The sequence below is a fragment of the Anolis carolinensis genome, chromosome 1, assembly GCF_035594765.1.
Source record: "Anolis carolinensis isolate JA03-04 chromosome 1, rAnoCar3.1.pri, whole genome shotgun sequence".
NCBI lineage: Eukaryota > Metazoa > Chordata > Lepidosauria > Squamata > Dactyloidae > Anolis > Anolis carolinensis.
The window spans coordinates 88,024,564-88,043,978 of NC_085841.1; the positions used below are offsets into that span (position 1 = coordinate 88,024,564).

Below are 19,415 nucleotides of genomic sequence, written 5' to 3' on the forward strand. Positions count from 1 at the left end.
TGGGACTACTTTGTATTTAGCACAGTGGTTCTCAACCTGGGGTCCCCAGATGTTTGTGGCTTTCAACTCCCAGAAATCCTAACGGTTGGTAAACTGATTGGGGTTCCTGGGAGTTGTGGGTCAAAAACATCTGGGGACCCCAGGTTGAGAACCACTGTGCTAAATACACTGATTTAGAATGTGGGTTAGAGATGGTCAGGGTTGGCCCTTCAGGTGTTGATGAATTATAATTCCTAGCATTTGAACCTTTGATTATGCTGTTTGCTGGAAGCTGTAGTCCAACAACATCAGAGAGCTGTACACTGTCCACTCCTGACATAAAGGTACTTTGTGTTAAGTCTTTCAGCACTCTGTTTCTCCAAATGAAACATCAGGGGTGCAATTCCATTCATCCTGGATTGGTTTCTCTGAAATCAGATCATGCATTTGTGGTTTCTAATAATATATGGTTTATCTACAAGCATAGAAAAGTTAAGCATAAGATCGATTTTCATAGCATTAACTCTAACACATTTTGTTGCCCATTGGTTTTCTTGTGGAGCTTAGAATGAAGAGGGAAATGTAGTTGAGCCTTGATTAATTTCCCAGTCCTTTTGACCCATTTACAAAAAGCCCATATAAGCTGATGATCCTCTTTTGAGATAAAACATTTCCAGACAAAATCTATATGAACCTATATTATCTCTTGAGGTGCCTCTATGCTATAAAACAGTGGTTCCCAACCTTTGTTCCTCCAGGTGTTTTGGACTTAAACTCCCAGAAATCCCAGCCGGTTTACCAGCTGTTAGGAATTGTGAGAGCTGAAGTCCAAAACACCTGGAGGACCAAAGGTTAGGAACTACTGCCATAGAATGAATGCAATTTGACACCACTTTAACTGCCATGGCTCAATGATGTGAAATCATGGGAGCTGTAGTTATGCAAGTCTTTACCTATTCTGCCAAGGAATGCTAGTGCCCCATCACAATAAAATTATTATTGCTTTAGTTTTAAATAGAATATGGCTTTTCTTTACATATGTCCATATATACTTCAGTCTTAGAGATGAGATAGTGATGTTGCATTTTCTATGGGGGCCTCAATCTCTCAGTGAGTTGGCTTCCTAGCCATATTTTTAAAGCAATTCTGACAACACTTAGTACAACATTGACACTATATAAAAAGGAAGGTTTCCCACTGACACTTGACAACATCCTTGGTGAAGAAACTCACAGTTTGACTCATATGATGATATTTCCCTCCTAAATGAAATGGCAAGGAGGTAGAATTCCATTCTTTGTGGACTGCGTAACCAATATGCTGACTTGGAAATGTCCAGATCTATTTTAGTGATGTGCACTGTGTTCTAAGGGCAGTGGGAAGAGAAGTCAAATGTCCTCCCCCGCACCATCTGATCAGCATTTTGTTCTGTGTCCTCTGTTTTTACATATCATAAGATCTGCTCCAACCCCTCAATGGCAACATGGTGTATTGTCTTAGTACACAGCCAGAGCCTGAAGGCAGCATATTATCAGGATTTTCCAAAGGTGTTATGATTACGCAGAAAGCTTTGTATATATGTATGTGATTGCAAAAAGAGAAAGAAAGAAAGAAAAGAGAATATACCTCAAAGAAATTATGATCCCAAGTAAAAAAAAACTGACTTTACAAAAATCTATAGAAAGAAAAGGAGTTATTTAGCAACAAATGGGCTAAGTACAGAGGGGAAAACACAGCAAAAGCATGCAAATAAACCTGGATCCTGAGGAGAAAGCTATCTGCCCTTTTACTGCAGTAAATGAGGCATTATTATTCATTTATTTGAACTACCCAGCTAATTATCTGGTTCATGTCCCGAGTCATTTGGATTGGAAATGCTGAGAGTGAATAATTCTGTATCTGATTAGCATCTCAGACATCCCCCTGTGTACTCTTCGCACAAGATGGAGAGAAGAGCAAAACAGCCTGGCATGTAGAGGTCATAGAAGAACCTGGCTGTAGTTCAAAGATCCAGAAGAAAGGGAGGCAAGCAGTGGAGAGTCACACAGACTGGCAGCCCTACTTTTTTCTGCACTAAAAGAGCTTTGTACAGGCAGATCTGGCAACCATCCATGAGATGTCAACAAAAATGGCCTCCAAAATATTCCACCCCTAATCAAATATGTCTCTTCCAATCCCCCTTCTCAAAGCAACATATTTTAAGGCTGCAGCAGAGAAACCATGGCCTTTTAAATTGCATGTGGCCATACCAAGGCCATTTTATGGTTCCTTTATCCTTATTTTTTAAATTTTCCACTACTGCCCCCTCACCCCATAGTGTGGATAATGTTGCCTCATTCAGGTTATTTCATGCTGAACAACGTGCCTCAAAGAGGGGTGAAACTTGGTGAAAATGTCCCATATACCACCAAGGGAGTGGTGGGAATTTTGAGGTCCTTCTAGATCTCCAGTGCAATTTGTGCAATGTGCCCACTCAATTCCAGTAATTGTCCATCTCTGATTTAAAACTCTATGTAACATCCCTTCCCTAAAACGTGTACACCGAAAAGAGTTTTCTTGGAAATTTGGTGATAAGAGACATTTTCATACATACTACATTGAGCAATCTTTTTTTTTTAATGTTTCACATTGTCTTCTTCCCTAAGGTGGAATATTTTGTAGCCTAAAGCATGACACTGATCTTCTGCTATGTCAGTATCTGAGGAAAAAGAAAGATAAAGTGACATAAGTGAAATGAAATAGGCTATCGTAGAATCATAGAATAGTAGAGTTGGAAGAGACCTCATGGGCTATCCAGTCCAACCCCCTGCCAAGAAGCAGGAAATTGCATTCAAAGCACCCCCGACAGATGGCCAGATCGTGTGAAAAATAGGGAAGGCTTCAAGGGAAAGTAAGGGAGTCCATGACCTGAAGGGCTATTAACTTTGCACTTTCAATAGCTGGGTTTCATTAACAACCTATAACTAAACTGTACACTTTTGTATATAAAGTTGGTTGATTTTTTTAATATTAAAAACTAACAAAAAAACCTTTGTATTTGCTAAATAAGATAGTTATTAGTTAAGCTGTGTTAGCCAGCTTAACTTCCGATACCAAATTAAAGTTTAATGTAATGATCAATTCATGCAAGGTTGAATGAGAGCAGTTCCACTTGTACTCTTTGGTCCATGGCGGCCTCCCTTGGAACAATTCCCTCTAAGACCCTCTCATACTCATATAAAGATGCTACAATGACTGCTGAGAACATAGGTCTCTTGAAATATATCATTCTGATCTCTCTATTTAAATGATGATGAAAACTTGGCAGGAGCATGCATTTTCTCATTGCATTCCTCTCTCAGGATCAATTGGTATCCAAAATGTACACAATATTCTTCTCTGATACACATTGACTCAGTTGCTGAAATACTCCAAAAACATTTGACAATATTATGCAGAAGTCAACAAACTTGGAAAGAGCACATGATGGTGAACATATGCTATTTCTAAAACATGTTTGATTTTCCTTGCCTCTCTACCACTTCCTTTTTTTAAAAAAAGAACTATCTTGTTATAGCATTTTACTTTTGGTAATGTTTTATTGTTTGTTTGTTTTGTTTTGTTTTAAGCATATTTTGTGAATTGCCCAGTATGCTGTTGCTCTTGGGGCAGTAAAAAAATGGAATCAATGAATGGATGAATGGCTGAGTAGGGGAGGCCCTGCTCTCGGTCCCACCTGCCCCACAAGCGTGGCTGGTGGAGATGAGAGACAGGGCCTTCTCAGTGGTGGCTCCTCGGCTGTGGAACTCCCTCCCCAGTGATATCCGGCAAGCTCCATCTCTTCTGAGTTTCAGGGAAAAAAAATAAAGACTTGGCTTTGTGAGCAAGTGTTTGATGAGTGAATTCTGTTGGCTTCTACTTGGTCTGGATTAAGGTTCATGCACAAGGTCTTGTGGATGAATGGCTCAAGTATTTTATATTGTATTGTTTTAAATCTATTTATTGTACTTTGTTAAATTATCTAATAGTTTTAATTGCTTATGTTTTATCTTCTTGTATTGAATATTGGCATTGAATTTTGCCAGACTGTGAGCTGCCCTGAGTCCCTTCGGGTGAGAAAGGTGGGATAGAAATGATGGAAATAAATAAATAAATAAATAAATAATGACTGACATAAAAAGAAAATAAAGGTACAGGGCACCATAATTCAAAAGTGTGCTGGAAGTGGTTCAAAAACAAGCAACAAAAATGCTCTTGCATGATCAGAGAAAGGAAATAGCAAAACAAGATAAACCCCAACATATAATTTTACTTGTAATATCTCCTCAGAACGTAGGCTGATTACTTTCTTCATTATAGTGGAGAATACAAGGAATACATGAAGAATGAAGCAGGGCTCTCTAAGCACACCCCACATAGATCTTTCACAAAATCACCAGGAAAGATAATCTTTGGATCACAATTCCAAGCCAGTAGCCATACTGGCCAGGAGATTCTGGGAGTTACTGTCCAAAAAATGTCAAGCGCCAATGAAAAAGACTAGAGGCTATATTGGTGGGAAAGGAGAGCTTGCCTTCTTTCATTATAACAGCAGAATAAAAAACACCAAGAAAACAGGTATTTACTACACACACACACACACACATACATATCTTTCTTTTTTTACTTAAAAAATAGCAAATGTATTAAGAACACTGACCAGAAAGTTATTAAAAGCTTTATAGCAAAATATTTAGCCAACTCTGTTACAATATATAGGCTTGAGATTCTAACAAGTTGACGCTCTGCCTCAATTCACTGGGCAAGTAATGCTTTTGTCACAGAAACAGCATATTGTTAGAATATGGAGCTGGACAATAATAGAAAAACTTCTCTCTTTTGTCTTTTGCAATCAACTGAAGCACAACATTTTGAAGTAACTAGTTGTTTCAGGAGCAGCTATAATAATAATTCCTGAGTTATTTAGACTAAGTGAAAATACGAAACACCTGCTAAAATGACCATTTAACTTTGTGATTTTGTTGGCCAAACCTCATGGGCAGACTGGAGTATAAAAGACCAGTTGCCAAGATCAAGATCGTATTCCCCTCAGTGTAACAAAGGGAGTCTTTCTGGTAAAGCCATTCACATCACTGATTCCTTTAGCACTAACATTCAGCATCAATGGTGACCCAGCTGGAAGAGATAAAATACTTGCCAGAAAAAAATGCTGTCCTTTTACCAGTTTACAGTGCAGTTCATCACTGTACTGAGTGATGTTTATTTCTAACCCCAGTTCAGGTATTTGGTAAGTGTGGATAATACACAATAAAGAAATCTGCTAGTCCCATCTACTCCATAGTTGGTCTCATGTAGTTGGCTTCTGTTGGTCTCATGTAGAGATGGGCTTTCTAAAGAAGACATTCTCCTTTATCCATGCAGCTTGTCTGCATGAATCATAATACTTATTTTCTGAACTCACAGATAGAGGAGGCTCCTCGCATCAGATAATGTGAACTGGGATGGCACACATTTATTATCTTTACCTAAACAGGATCTTTGAACATATGGTCAACAGAAGTTTCATATTTAATGTTGGCATGATTTCTGAACTGCAGCATTTGTATTTTAATTCACACCAAGCCAGGAAAGAAGTTAAGCCGTACAGAGAAACACCTGTTCTCCACACATCAGCTATTTAAATATCCTATTTGAATTCACTGTCATCCCATTCTTGTCAGGCAGGGTTTCATATATATCCCATATAATTAGCACTCCAACTATCTTGTGATGCCAGGAATAACACTAGTCATCTTTAAAAAGACTACCTAGATGCTATATAAAGACAATGCCAATTTAAGAGGCGAGTTTTGTTGGCTAGCGCTGGTCTTATTAATCAGATAGTCATCTTGTTTTATCACAATCTACAACTTCCACCCATCTAGAATGGTTAATAGTCAGGGTGGTAACTGTAGTCCAACAACATCTGAGAATCCAAGGCTGAGAATCCTGTCCTTGGAAGTCTGTCTTACTGCATTCCCTTGTTCTTGTGTCATTATGATGGATCAGCTTTTAGACATAACTGTGATATCAGGTTGATTATAGCAAGTTGACAAAAATGATTTTCAGTCTGCACATATTTTTTTTGCTCCTAAAACCTATCTAGTATGGTAACAGATTTACTAAATATTGTTCAATTAGTTTTAAAATGACCATTGTAAGTAAAATAAATGGACACAAGCTACTGGGAGTACCTCTTAATCAAATAACTGGAGGATCTACTGCATGAATAGATGGATACTCCCTGTGGAGAGCCATGCAGATAGAGCCATGTCCAAGATAGATTTGGACTTACATTGGTTAAACAGCAACACCCAGACCACAAGGACATTTTATTTTGAAACTAATTAGTGGTTTGAAAACAGTTTTCTTTTAAAAACAGAAGAACATAGAATAGTGGATCTGCCTTTCAAAATGAAAAACAGCCCACGTTTTCATTGGGTGTGTTTCAAGTATCACTCTGGACTAGGTACTAAGTTTGGCTCTTCTGCAAACCTTGCATTCATCTTCATCTTTAGCTAAAAGCAGCATTCTTCAAATGTTGCCAGTACTGATGGATCTGAATTTTGATACTTATTAAGTCAGCTCATAGTGTTGATTCACAGCAATGACAGATAGCATGCTTATATAGAAACAAAAGAGCAATGGCTGGGAAAAAATAGATCTGAAGCACCCAATACATCAAGCAATGATAATGTACAGTATTGCAGTTGTAAATTAAGAGGATGTCAATTCTCAATCCACCATCCTGTTACCATCTAACACAAACATCATCTCATCGGCATTCTGCCAGTACCACATCTTGATGAACAAGCTTCTTGACATTAAACAGTTGGCAGAGGTGAAAAATAACCATTGCTAACACAAGGCAATTTTCATCCAATTTGGTTTTTCTTTTTTAAAAACAGACTTGTACTAGAAACAAACAAGAAACAGAAACAAGGAACATCTGGCTATAATCATGTCAAAATAGTCTGATTTTTGTCGTTAAAAAAATACTGACATGAAACTGCAGTCATATAATTGTTAAAACCTTGTTTCAGAGGTGCCCCGTTTTAGATTGTTACTCAAAAACTCATCATGTTCAAAGCTCAAATTGTTATGAGATCTGGAAATCATAAGAAGCTTTTCTTTATTAGTAAAGTCCTTCCTGACTGTGGCCGATGGCACAAGGAGCCTGTCCATCGGGTCTTCTTTGTTTTCTAGTTTCATATAACCTTTACTGTTGCTACGGTCCAGTCTTGGCCAACTTGGATGTTTCCTTTGTTCAACTTGTACAGTGAGAGTGGAAGGGCCCCGATCTAAATCTAGGGATTTTGAATGTGCAGACAAAAGATGCAAAGAGGTGTTCGACCCAAACTGTTTTCTGGCTGCACCAGGTGACAAAAGCTTTCCAGCACTGGGTCCAAGAGTCATAGATGATTTGAAATGATTTAATGTAGAATCTCCATATAAAGTGTTTCTTGGTATCAATCCACCAGTGGGTTTGTAGCTGTCATTGGCATCAGTTAATGGGACAGCTAAAGAGTCCATGGACAAATTTTTAGGTCTGCCTCTAGAGCTTGCAGAATCCTCTGTAATGTTGTCTATACTTGGCTCATCAATAACACAGTTATTTAGTTTAATTACAGGTAATGTGAAAGCATTAATGGAGGATGAGACGATGGATTTTGTTTCACATTTTAGAGAACTGCTACTTCTGTCATCCTTTGCTTTCCCAGAGTGAGGGTAAAGGCCAAAGACTGAACTGGAGCGCTCAATCAGCAAAGGTGGCAAAAGACTGGTGGTATTTTTGCTATCGCTCACAGAAATGTCATCCTCTTCAACATTGCATTCCACTTGGAAGTTGCTTGCAAAGCCTGAGAAGGGTGCAATTGTATTTGCAGTCAGCCGCGATGCACAAGAGCTTCCATTGTGCTTGACTTCATTATCTCCCACTAAGCCAGCGTAGGCACCATTCAGTAGCTTTTGTTCATTGATCCTCAGGGTATGTACATCAATGACAGTGGAATAGATGTCTCTCATGTGTATGATCTTTGTCTCTTTGTCACGGTTTTCATGGAGCATCGCATTTGCACAAATAAAGATAAAGATTCCAATGCCCATCGTGAAAGGTCCCAACATTTTCATTTTATCAGAATGTAAATGCTGTTCAAGGAAACGAATTATAATGCCACTTTCTTTTCCTATGCCTTGAGTCTCATTGAGTGACAAAATGTCTTCAGACTCTGCATAAAGATCCTTGTGGGGCCAGTATCCAAGAATGGCCATACCAATACCCAGGAATGAAACAAGCACTCCCAGAACAAGGAAAAATCCTGATGGGGAATAAAGTCGAATTTTGCCTCGAACCACAACAACATCTGCCCGAGGTCGGCGCTTGACTGGCTTCTGCTCTTCATTAGCTGGTGATGTTGTGAGATTTAGATGCTGCTGGGATCTAGCAGAGTCTTGCCGCTTCAATGCAGCCAGTCCTGTTATGACTCCCCCAGTTGCAATCATAATTTCTCACTTCCACCTAGATTTGTAAACAAGACAGAACAAAATTATAATAAATACATACTATGAAACATCAGTATTACTTTTTTTTAAAAAATTGTAATTTAAGAGCAACTGCATGCACTTGATGCCCATTAAATTGTTACTTCTAATGAGAGTAAACTCAATTTGTCCAGTCAACATTTCTGTGACTGTTGAATTTATCTAAATATATTTGTAGCCTGTCTCTTATTTGCTCATTTATTCATTTAACATATTTATAAAGCTCTTAAATTTCCCAAGAATCCAAAACAGTGTTGAAAAATGACATACCAGTTAAAACACAATAAAACAGAAATGATGGCAGGCTGACTTCCCTTCATGGAACCGCATGAAAGGGAAAGCTGTGACGATGGTAATCACTAGCTCAGAATCAAGTTTCAACTGATGACAATATACATATCAACCTCACTGTGCTTGTACAAACCACAGAAGTCAAATACAAGCAAAGCTCCTCACAATATGCAAGAACCAAGAAGTATGAATCCTATGAATTAGTATCATTTGATCTGCATCCTTTGATATTGCAATTATTCAAAGGTAATGTGAAGTCAGTTCTTTCTTCATTGCTTACCAGGCCATAAGAACTGAACAACATGATCCCAAAACCCTGGTATACTATTTTACACAAGAATTTCCTCCAAACGTGTGAAGGAGGAAATGGGATATCCAAATTCAGTAATGGCATCTCAAACTATGACTCCGTAACTATGGATTCAACAGCTGCACCCTAAACTATAATTCAGTAACTCTAGATTCAGGAACTGCACCCCAAATTATGATTCAGTCACTGCATCCAAACCAGGTCCTATACATCAGTTGTCATATCGTAAACCCAGTGCCCCTCTATAACATATGTTTCTGTAGAAAGACGGCATTGTTTTATCTAGAAATGTATGTATTCTGATTCATAAGTGTTCATGCCAGATCTCTCTGACTTATCCATAATTTTATTGATGAGATGTCTGTCTGTCTGTCTGTCTGTCTGACTGGGGGTGGGTGGGTGGGGGAATCAGTCTGTAGTAATTTGATGAATCAATTTTACAGCTATCAACTCTATCAGGTGCTGTATTGTGCACATGTCTATTTTTAAGAAATGTCAGAAAACTCTGTGAAGTGCCTATTCTTCCCATCACCAGTGATGTTATCGTTGATAACTTTATTATGATTTAAAAACTGACTTATGATGGAAGGAAATGTGTCTATATTTATACCAGTTTGTCATTTCTTTGCTTTTCGCCTATAAAAAAGTTTAATATGGAAAAATCATAAACAGAAAAACAGGAGATTTTTTTCTACATGAACAAAATAGATATTTGCAGGCAATAACTAATAACTAAGTGTAAACTAAGATCTGACTTAGAACTTTGCAGCCCTCATTTAAGTAGATAAGAGATATGGATGGCCATCTAGACATATACTGTACACATTCATACATACATGGACACATACAGGTTTGAGATGGCAACTTAGATTTACATGTGTTATACCTATAGCATCTTGCTTCACACACAGTTGCACTTGCTGGAGCAAAATATTTGACTGTTCTGTTGACTTGCTGTAATTTTTGTTTGATTTCTAAACAATTATTACAGTAGAGTCTCACTTATCCAACATTCTCTTATCCAATGTTCTGGATTATCCAACACAGTCGGCCTTTTAGTAGTCAATGCTTTTATAGTCAACGTTTTCAATACATTGTGATGTTTTGGTGCTGAATTTGTAAAAACAGTAATTACTACATAACATTGCTGTGTATTGCACTGCTTTTTCTGCCAAATTTGATGTTAAACATGATGTTTTGGTGCTTAATTTGTAAATTCATAACCTAATTTGATGTTTAATAGGCTTTTCCTTAATCCTTCTTTATTAACCAACATATTCGCTTATCCAATGTTCTGCCGGCCCGTTTATGTTGGATAAGTGAGACTCTACTGTATTTCTATTTGTTTAAACAATGATTCCCAAAGTGGGTGCTACTGCCCCCTGGTGGGCGCTGCAGCAATCCAGGGGAGTGGTGATGGCCACAGGTATATATATCTTTCTGTTTAATTGCTATTAAAATTTAAAAAAAAAATAATTTCCAGGGCGCTGAGTAATATTTTTTCTGGAAAGGGGGCGGTAAGCCCAATAAGTTTGGGACCACTGATTTAAAGTATGTTTTATTATCTCTCACCTCCTACCTAAGTACAGCACATAAGATTTCAAGGAATAGGACTGTGGTAATACTACAGAATTTCACTGTATTTAACATTAATATTTTTGCATTCTTTTTTCCATAGATACAAAGTGGCAATGAAAAGTGATTCAGCATTTGAAGTAAATGGGCAATTTGTGCAACTGATTAGTAATAAGACCGGTACTATCATACTTGGTATACTGGATACTGAGTTTGCTTCCACCAACAATAGCATTTCTGGAGCAAATTCTAACCATGTTATCCTCTCCAGGTAACCATTACTGCCATCTTACCCACTGTTTTGCAAGGTACTATATCTCACAAGAGGATTTGGGTGTTTCAAGATCAGGGGTGGGGAAAGTTCAGCCTGTGTACTGCAGCTTCCAAGGCTGTTTCCATGGCCTCCAAAATTCCCACACCTGCATCCCTATGCTAGACCACTGCTTTTCATTGTATCATTTCTGAATTCAGGCCTGAAGTAGATTGATATATAAAACATTATTGAAAGGAATTGTACTGGTGAATGGTGCAGTTAAAGGGTTAAAATGATTCTTCCTTACTTAAGAATAGTTTACACTTCATTCTTGGGGTTTAGCTATAAGGATAAACAATACAGAGTCCAGAGAAAAACCAGACACCTCTTCTCTAATATATAATAGTGGTAGTTGTCTTTAATTTCTGTCCTTTTTTTGGGTGGGGGGTCAAAGCACTCACCTATCCTTTTATTTTTAAGAGACAACTGCACAAAAGTTGCAAAGCAATATCTAGTAATTTATCTTTCACCTACAGCAAGGAACAGGGCCAGTTCAGTAACTCAAAGTCATTCAAAAAGGAACATTTGCTAATTAGATGTCAGAAGCCAAAAGTTAGAAGCTTCCTGAAAAGAAGTAGCAAGAAGGAATTCTCTAATTAAAAGGACAGTTGTAAGGAGAAGCTAAAATGCCTTGATTATAGTGGCACCACAACTACATTTTAAAGAGAAGTTGGACCATCTCTTCTGGAACACAAGAATCACAGTCTCCAAATTAGCATGGGCAGGTAATTTGGGGGATTCTGCATGTTGTAATCCATAAAATGTAACATTTCTGATGTCTATACCTAAGATGCAGTATAAAAAAGAGACATGATTGATGGGTGTGCAATGAGTTGGCAGTGATGATGGCTGCATCTATGCCAGTGGTTCCCAACCTTTTTTTGACCAGGGACCACTTGACCAAGGACGACCTGGACAATGGACCACTTTGACCAGGGACCACTCTCCAACATTAGTACCAAAAGGGTTATGAATCAGTTTTTGGTCAACTTTAGATTCGGTTTGGTTATTTGGGTTGCTGATTCTGAAAATTACATAGGATAGACCACATCATCTCTAGTTTCTGATACAGAACACATGTCATCCAGTAGTCGCCATCTGCTCACCCACAGAAAACCTTACTTAATAAACTATAGCCACTGACCTTATTTTAGGTCTCACGGCCCACTGGTAGGGAACCACTGATCTATACTGTAGAATTAATGTAGCTTGACAAGTTGACACCACTTTAAGTGCCATGGCTCAAAGTTATGAAATCTGGGAGTTCACGAACACTCTTTGGCAGAGAAGGCTGAAAACCTTGTAAAACTACAAGCACTTTTAGCCTTTTCTTCCAACGAGTGCTGGTGCCTCACTAAACTACCACTTTCAGGATTCTATAGCATTATGCATTATGGGGTCAAACTGCATTCATTCTACAGTGCAAATACAACTGATGTCTACATTTGCTGCAAAAGCTAATGAACCACTTGATCCAGTTCTGGATGAAATGCGTAATGAGAAAGAAACTGTAGCCTAAACCCAAATACAGTCATTTAGAACTATAGAGGAATTTTAGCCATAAAATGTCATGAGTAAATTGTGGTGAGGAGTTGACCTGGTAGATTCCATTAAAATGATGTTTTCATGTTTTATGCTGAAATATAAAAATAGAAACATTCCAATTTATAAAAGAGGACAGTTTTATAGTCTTAAACCTATTCCTTAACTGAGGCAACTTTTATAAAACCTACTTCTTCTTGACATTCATAAATACAAAAATATAGGCTAGCCTGTTATATCCCTCTCCTGCACACACACTATAAAATATACTGGGAGAGACCCACACCCCCACACTGAAGAAAGTATGTTTGTGTACTTATAAAAAGGAAAGGTTTCTATGACGTGAATACTCTGCTGCTCCTCATATACTTGCCAGAAGCAGCTATTCCCAACTGGAGCAAGTACCACAGATGCTTAGCAACGAGAAAGCTCCAACATCGAGCCTACAGACCTCTCAGTAGGAGTAGTGGTGCCGCAAGTTGCTATGACAGCCGTAGCATAAGAATTAGTATACTGCTGCACTGCTAGCCTAGTAGCAATGCACAGAATCAACACTTGGTATATCTGTTGCGTATTTACTGTGAGACTAAAAATAAAGCTAAAACAAGGCTGCCACAGATATGCCCAGTACTCCATGTATTAGGGGATTTCCACTGTTATGGAGCATCACAGTAAAGTGGGGTTGTACAATATGTGGGGGAAGAGGTGTGTTCCTGAAAACTCTGGATATATTATAGATATAGAATCCATATCCATTGAGTCTGTATCCACGGATTCAGCCATTCGTGGCTTAAACTTATTCAAGAAAGTTCCAACAAACTGAGCTTGAGTTTGCCATTTTATATAAGGGGCACTCTTTTCCTATGCCATTGTATATAATGGGATATCAGCATCCATAGGGGTGGGCTGGAAAGAAACCCGGTAGATACCCTGGGCCCACCGTACATGTCTCAAAGCCATATGGAGACTGCAGCTCTGTAGTAACTTAGCTTAAACCCTTCTGCCCTAAGAAGATGTTAGAGGTAATGTTACATCTGCTACCAATGAAATCTGAATGCCTGTTTTTTCCCCCTCTTCCACCAAAGGTTAGAAACACAAGAAAGTAAGGTATCACAAGCAGCTGCCAATGAGATGGTGTACAGCAAGGAAAATTTGGAATGGAATGATGCTGTGTTGGAAATGACAACCTTTTTCATGCTTTCTCTAGTAATGTTTGTCTATGATCCTGTTGCTTACTGTTTCCTGTATTATGTTCTGGTATGCAGCTTCCTTTACTCAATGGTTCTTGAGAAGTTATAAAAGGGGCTGCAGATCACATGATCACATATGGACTGACTAGTTCAGATAGACAGACTTTTAATGACTACAGACCTCAGATCACACACTTGCTTGCGGTTTCTGCTGTGAGAGATGTCCTGGCACAGAGAATTATCTCAAACATATATGAAACTGGACTGATAGGTTTTTGTACCTGTGAATGCTGAACACATGAAGGTTGTGAGTAAACCTAAAATGTTATTTCTTTATCAAAGTCTACTCCATTTTTGTCTCTTGAATGCATAATATAAAACAAGTTGTTTTATGGGAGAGTATATATATTTTGGGCACTAAAAAAACTTCTGAAGCACTGTTGTTTTTTATGCACTGGCAAAATCTCTGTTTTTCTAACAGTTTAGAGATAACAGGTTATTCAGTCTAACACCTGAAACCATTGCCTAACATAATTATATTTTTTATAATAATTTTTTTATTTTCCACAACTGTGAGGTCTGGTGTGTTGCGTTCCAAAACTTTGTCAGTCTGGATTCAAAAGTCCCACAGTATCTTTGCGTGCTCATTTTCCACTACCTTTGTAGGTTTGTGATCCCACCAGTTCTTTACTGCTGGCAGGTGGTACTTCTGACATAAATTCCAATGAATCATTTGGGCCACATAGTTGTACCTCTGTTTGTGGTCTGTCTGTGCAATTTTCTAACAGCAGCTGAGGATATGATCAATAGTTTTGTCAGCTTCCTTGCACACTCTGCATTTTGGGTCACTGGCTGATTTTTCGATCTTGGCCTTAATTGCATTTGTTCTGATTGCTTGTTCCTGGGTTGCAAGAATCAGGTCTTCTGTCCCCTTCTTCAATGTTCCATTATTATTATTATTAATTATTATTATTATTATTATTATTATTATTATTATTTTATTATGACACAGCAAACAAGATAGATATGCTGGATTTCATAGCACAAAATCACAAGTCGAACACTTCCCAAGTGTCTAGGACTGTGTGATGTATTTTCAGATAATAATAATAATAATAATAATAATAATAATAATAATAATAATAATAATAACAATTGACACAATGACATAGTATGACACAGCAAACAAGATAGATATCCTGGATTTTGTATCACAAAATCACAAGTCGAACACTTCCCAAGTGTTTAGGACTGTGTGATGTATTTTCAGATGATGCGCGCAGATCCCAGTAGGGTGGCCTTTTGCAGTTGGCAGATCATAATTTTGTCAATGTCTATTGTTTCCAAATGCCGGCTGAGATCTTTTGGCACAGCACCTAATGTGCCGATCACCACTGGTACTGGTTTCTGCCAGAGTCTTTGAAGTTTGATCTTGAGGTCCTGATAGCAGCTGAGTTTTTCCTGTTGTTGTTGTTGTTGTTGTTGTTGTTGTATTATTATTGGCTCTTTTCTGAAAAGTCATGCTTTTCTTTAAAAGTTATGATCCCCAAAAGGTGTTCTCCAAAAAGGTTATGAATGCCATTTTTCAAAATACTGTATTATATTATTTTGTGTTATGCAATGTTACCAAAGGAAAAAAGGAAGAAGAGAAGAGAGAAGGGCTGCTATTTTCAGGTATAGACACATACCTTTGGTGTTATACTATTAATTCTCATTCCTATTTTAAACAAAACTATGCTATGCCACCCTATGCCTGAAGACAGACATATTAAAAGCTATATGCTACTGTGATCATGTATTTGCCATGATCTTGCCAAAGCCACCTTATCGGCCACTGTGGAAGGAGAATTTTGGGCAGTAATTTTTTTTTAATCTCATGCATCAGGGGTGTTTTTTTCGGCATTATATTAGTTACATTTTCTCACCCAAAAACACTTTCTGGGAGAAAGGCAGGATGTAAAAATAAAATAATGAAATAAAGGCCCCTGATAACATTAAGTCATGATAACATCAGCCATGCAAGAATTTTAGGAGTATATATAGGCACTACAAAAAGAGCCAGTGTGCCAGGGTGTAGCAGTTTGAATGTTGTAGGATAGTGTTCAAATATCCACTGACCTTGGGCGAATCACATTCTCTCAGGCCCCATATGACCCATATAAAACCCACATTATCTGCTTTGAACTAGATTATATGAGTCTACATTGCCATATAATCCAGTTCAAAGCAGACAATCTGGATTTTATATGGAAGTGTAGAAGGGACCTGAGGCAGATGATGATGATGATGATTATTATATTTATTTATATCCCGCTTTATCTTCCCAAAGGGGACTCAAAGTGGCTAGACATAAAAGCATTAGTATACAATTTAAAATAGACAAATATACAAACATTAAAACAGAATCAAACACAAACGGCATTAAAAATTCAGTTAAAATCCATCAAAACTATGGCAGAAAAATTGAGTGGGTGTTTGGTTGTTGAGAAATTGACTATGTGATCCCAAGACACTTATGAGGACTGAACTGATCCACCTGTTGCTCTCTAATACTAGATGTTTCATAACGAAGTGCTAGACAACAAGAGAACAGTTGTAATCACACTCCAACAGTTTTTCAGGCACCACTTTCTTCCCTCTTTCAAATGGCTCTCCACAGCCAGCTTGTGTTTTGCCGCTAAGTAATTGTCTCAGGTAGCTTTCTTCTGAACCACACTATGTATCAAAGTACAAAACAGTATGTTTTCCTGCATTTTCTCTGCTTAAATAGAATTTATTTTGAGGGATGTTCCACTGCACTCTGGGTTGCAAATGAAGCCTTTCAATGACTGGTCACAAAATAAAGCAAACAAGATATTTAGGTAAAAAAATCCTGTCTTCCAGAGAATCAGCGCATGTTACTCAACACATATTTTGGAAGTAACATTGTACCAATAAGATGTTACTTGAAGTTAGTTCTTTTTTACAAACTGCAACATAATTAAAGTACAGTAGAGTCTCACTTATCCAACATTCGCTTATCCAACGTTCTGGATTATCCAACACATTTTGCCTTCTGCCTGAATCCACAGTTTTTTCTCTAGGCAGCAAGGATTGAACTTTTTAGGGATTTAATTTCCAAAAATGTTGTTACTGTAAGTTCATTTTATGCAATTCTATCTTTATTTGTAGTCAATTTGTTAGTAGCCAATTTTTTTTAGTCAATGTTTTCAATACATTGCGATGTTTTGGTGCTAAATTCGTAAATACAGTAGTTACTAACTACACAATGTCACTGTGTATTGAACTGCTTTTTCTGTCGATTTGTTGTAAAACATGATGTTTTGGTGCTTAAATTGTAAAATTATAATGTAATTTGACATTTAATAGGCTTTTTCTTAATCCCTCCTTATTATCCAACATTTTTGCTTATCCAATGTTCTGCTGGCCTGTTTATGCTGGATAAGTGAGATTCTACTGTATATCTAAAACTTGGGTTATAACTGATTGTGCTGGCTAAAGAATTCCAAGAGAAGTAATCTAAAATGTTGCTCTAGTTATATTGCCATTTTAATTTGACAAGAGGTTTTCTTGTTGTTTATTGCTGTCAACTTCAATTTATGATGATTCCACAAATAAGAGATTTCAAATGCTTTGTCTACATCACCCCCAAATACCAGCTGGAATTCAAATTATTCAGTGCTGCCCTGGATTCACCCCATTAGCTTCACAACCATTTGTAATACACTGCATTGAAACTGTATCATTGTCCATATCCAACATTCAAATCAGCATTATTTTTAGTGGTTTATTCAGGAATAAGCAGTTTACTCATGAGTAAGCAAGTAGAGGATCACCCTCCCCCTGCCTTACTTAGGCCACCTCTCAACACTGGCAGAGCATGCAGACATGCTCCTCTCCAAAATTATTAATTAATTAAATGAGAGACAGTGCTAAAGAGTCAATGAATTTTACATTCCCAGCTGCTTCTTCACCAAAGCCTAATTCTTTTTATATAACTACTTTTTGCTTTTTTTTAATCCCTTAAGAGTTGAATTATAATATTTAGGTCATAAGAGTCAAAGCATTCATTCAAGAGTAAGGAATAAGTTTGTTGAGAGCTTTTGAAATGAGTGATCACAGTAACTGGTCGCCCTACCCAGTTTGCAAAATAATAAAAGATCCATGTTACTGAATCCAGACATTTATATCTACAAAATCTGTAATGCTGCACACATTTGTAGAAATGTGTGCATCCCGTGCCAGTAACATTCAATTCCACAAACATATGAATGTTTTATAATTACAAAGAACTGCTGTCACACAGTAACTGGTCATGCAGTTTTTAGAGTATGCTGTTCTGAGAATGGAGTTCTACCAATATACTGACTGTCACATTGACAAGATCTTTTTCTTCCAATGAACACACAGAAGTACCTATTATGGTAAATAGAGAAAACCAAGCAGCTGTCAAGTGGATGGAAAATTCATACAACTGTTTCTTGCTCTCTCAAGGGATAGAACGGGTGAGTGGAACAATAAAATAATGGATGACATTTTTCAACTTCATTCTGGTGAGGCTTTTAGTGCTGGCACTGACATTTAATTTAAAATTAGATGGCAATTTAACATTAATGTCCTAGTTAACATTTCCCCTTTCCAATGTCAATAGAATTGAATTAGTTTTTTACCTTATTAATGATTAACTACATGCATTAACCCTTCTTTATAATGTTTTTCTCTGTTATTGATTTTCCTACTCATATACAGTAACTATGAAATCTGTTCATTCAATCAAAGCCAATCTTCAGTTACATCTGTAGCTTTCATCACATCTTGTCACTTATAAAATGTTGATTTCAAAAAAAAAAATTATCCAGCCACTCTCTGAAGATGAGAGAGAGAGATAAAAACAAAGAAACACAATTTCATAAGAAATACATGCTCTGCTGTGGGTTGCCCTAAGCTCTTTAAACCACTGTACTTCTATTTTGGGACATAATCTTCAGTTTTTCAACCCAGATTTTCACATCCTAATCCATCCAAGAGTTTGTGTTTGTCTCTAAACATCAGAAGAAGTTATTGTGTGCAATGGTAGTAGAGGAACCATTTCCCAGAGTTAAAATTCCCTTGTCATCAGTTATGATTTTATAGAAGTCATTTAGATTTATAACAAAACATTTCCCTTTGTCACAGAAGAAGCACCTGAAAAGTTGGGATAGTGGGATAGAACTTGATTATTTTGGTTCGGTTTGTTTTTTTGCTGGGAAGAAAATTGCCATGAGATGAACTCTTTATTCTTATTTCAAAATGGAAACTCACGACATGCTTCAAAACTCAAGAGCTACATTTTCAGCAAATCGGCAAAGAAGAGACGACGAAAGGCAGAAGAATACAATGGCACAAAGGGCAATGATAATGAGTTTTCCTAAGAAGCAGTCATGCCAGAGGACATAAAGTTCATATTATTAACTTTCTCAGTAATGTGGATACAAATATTGTGAGAGAATAAAAGAGAACTGGCTCAATCACAGACTGTAACTTGGCAATAATAGTACTAGTGTTCTCTCCATTTTCCTGTTATTTAACCTGCCCCTGAGATTTTCCTTTTCCAATTCCTTTTAAGAACACATTTGCAAAAGCAACTAAATTAATAACTGCAGCTTTATAGTAATAA

The 19,415-nt window shown here is 37.4% G+C and overlaps 1 protein-coding gene across 3 annotated transcripts in view; it reads right to left on the reverse strand.

The window, feature by feature from the left end:
• Positions 1 to 4,603: 4,603 nt before the first annotated feature.
• tmem200a (transmembrane protein 200A) overlaps positions 4,604 to 19,415 on the reverse strand; it is a 68,479-nt gene continuing 53,667 nt past the window's right edge. For all 3 annotated transcript variants that reach the window (XM_062978761.1, XM_008118103.3, XM_008118101.3), the window contains one exon: positions 4,604 to 8,515. In XM_062978761.1, the coding sequence (XP_062834831.1) occupies positions 7,024 to 8,499 (1,476 nt within the window). In that variant the 5' untranslated portion in view covers positions 8,500 to 8,515 and the 3' untranslated portion in view covers positions 4,604 to 7,023. The remainder of the gene's footprint in view (positions 8,516 to 19,415) is intronic.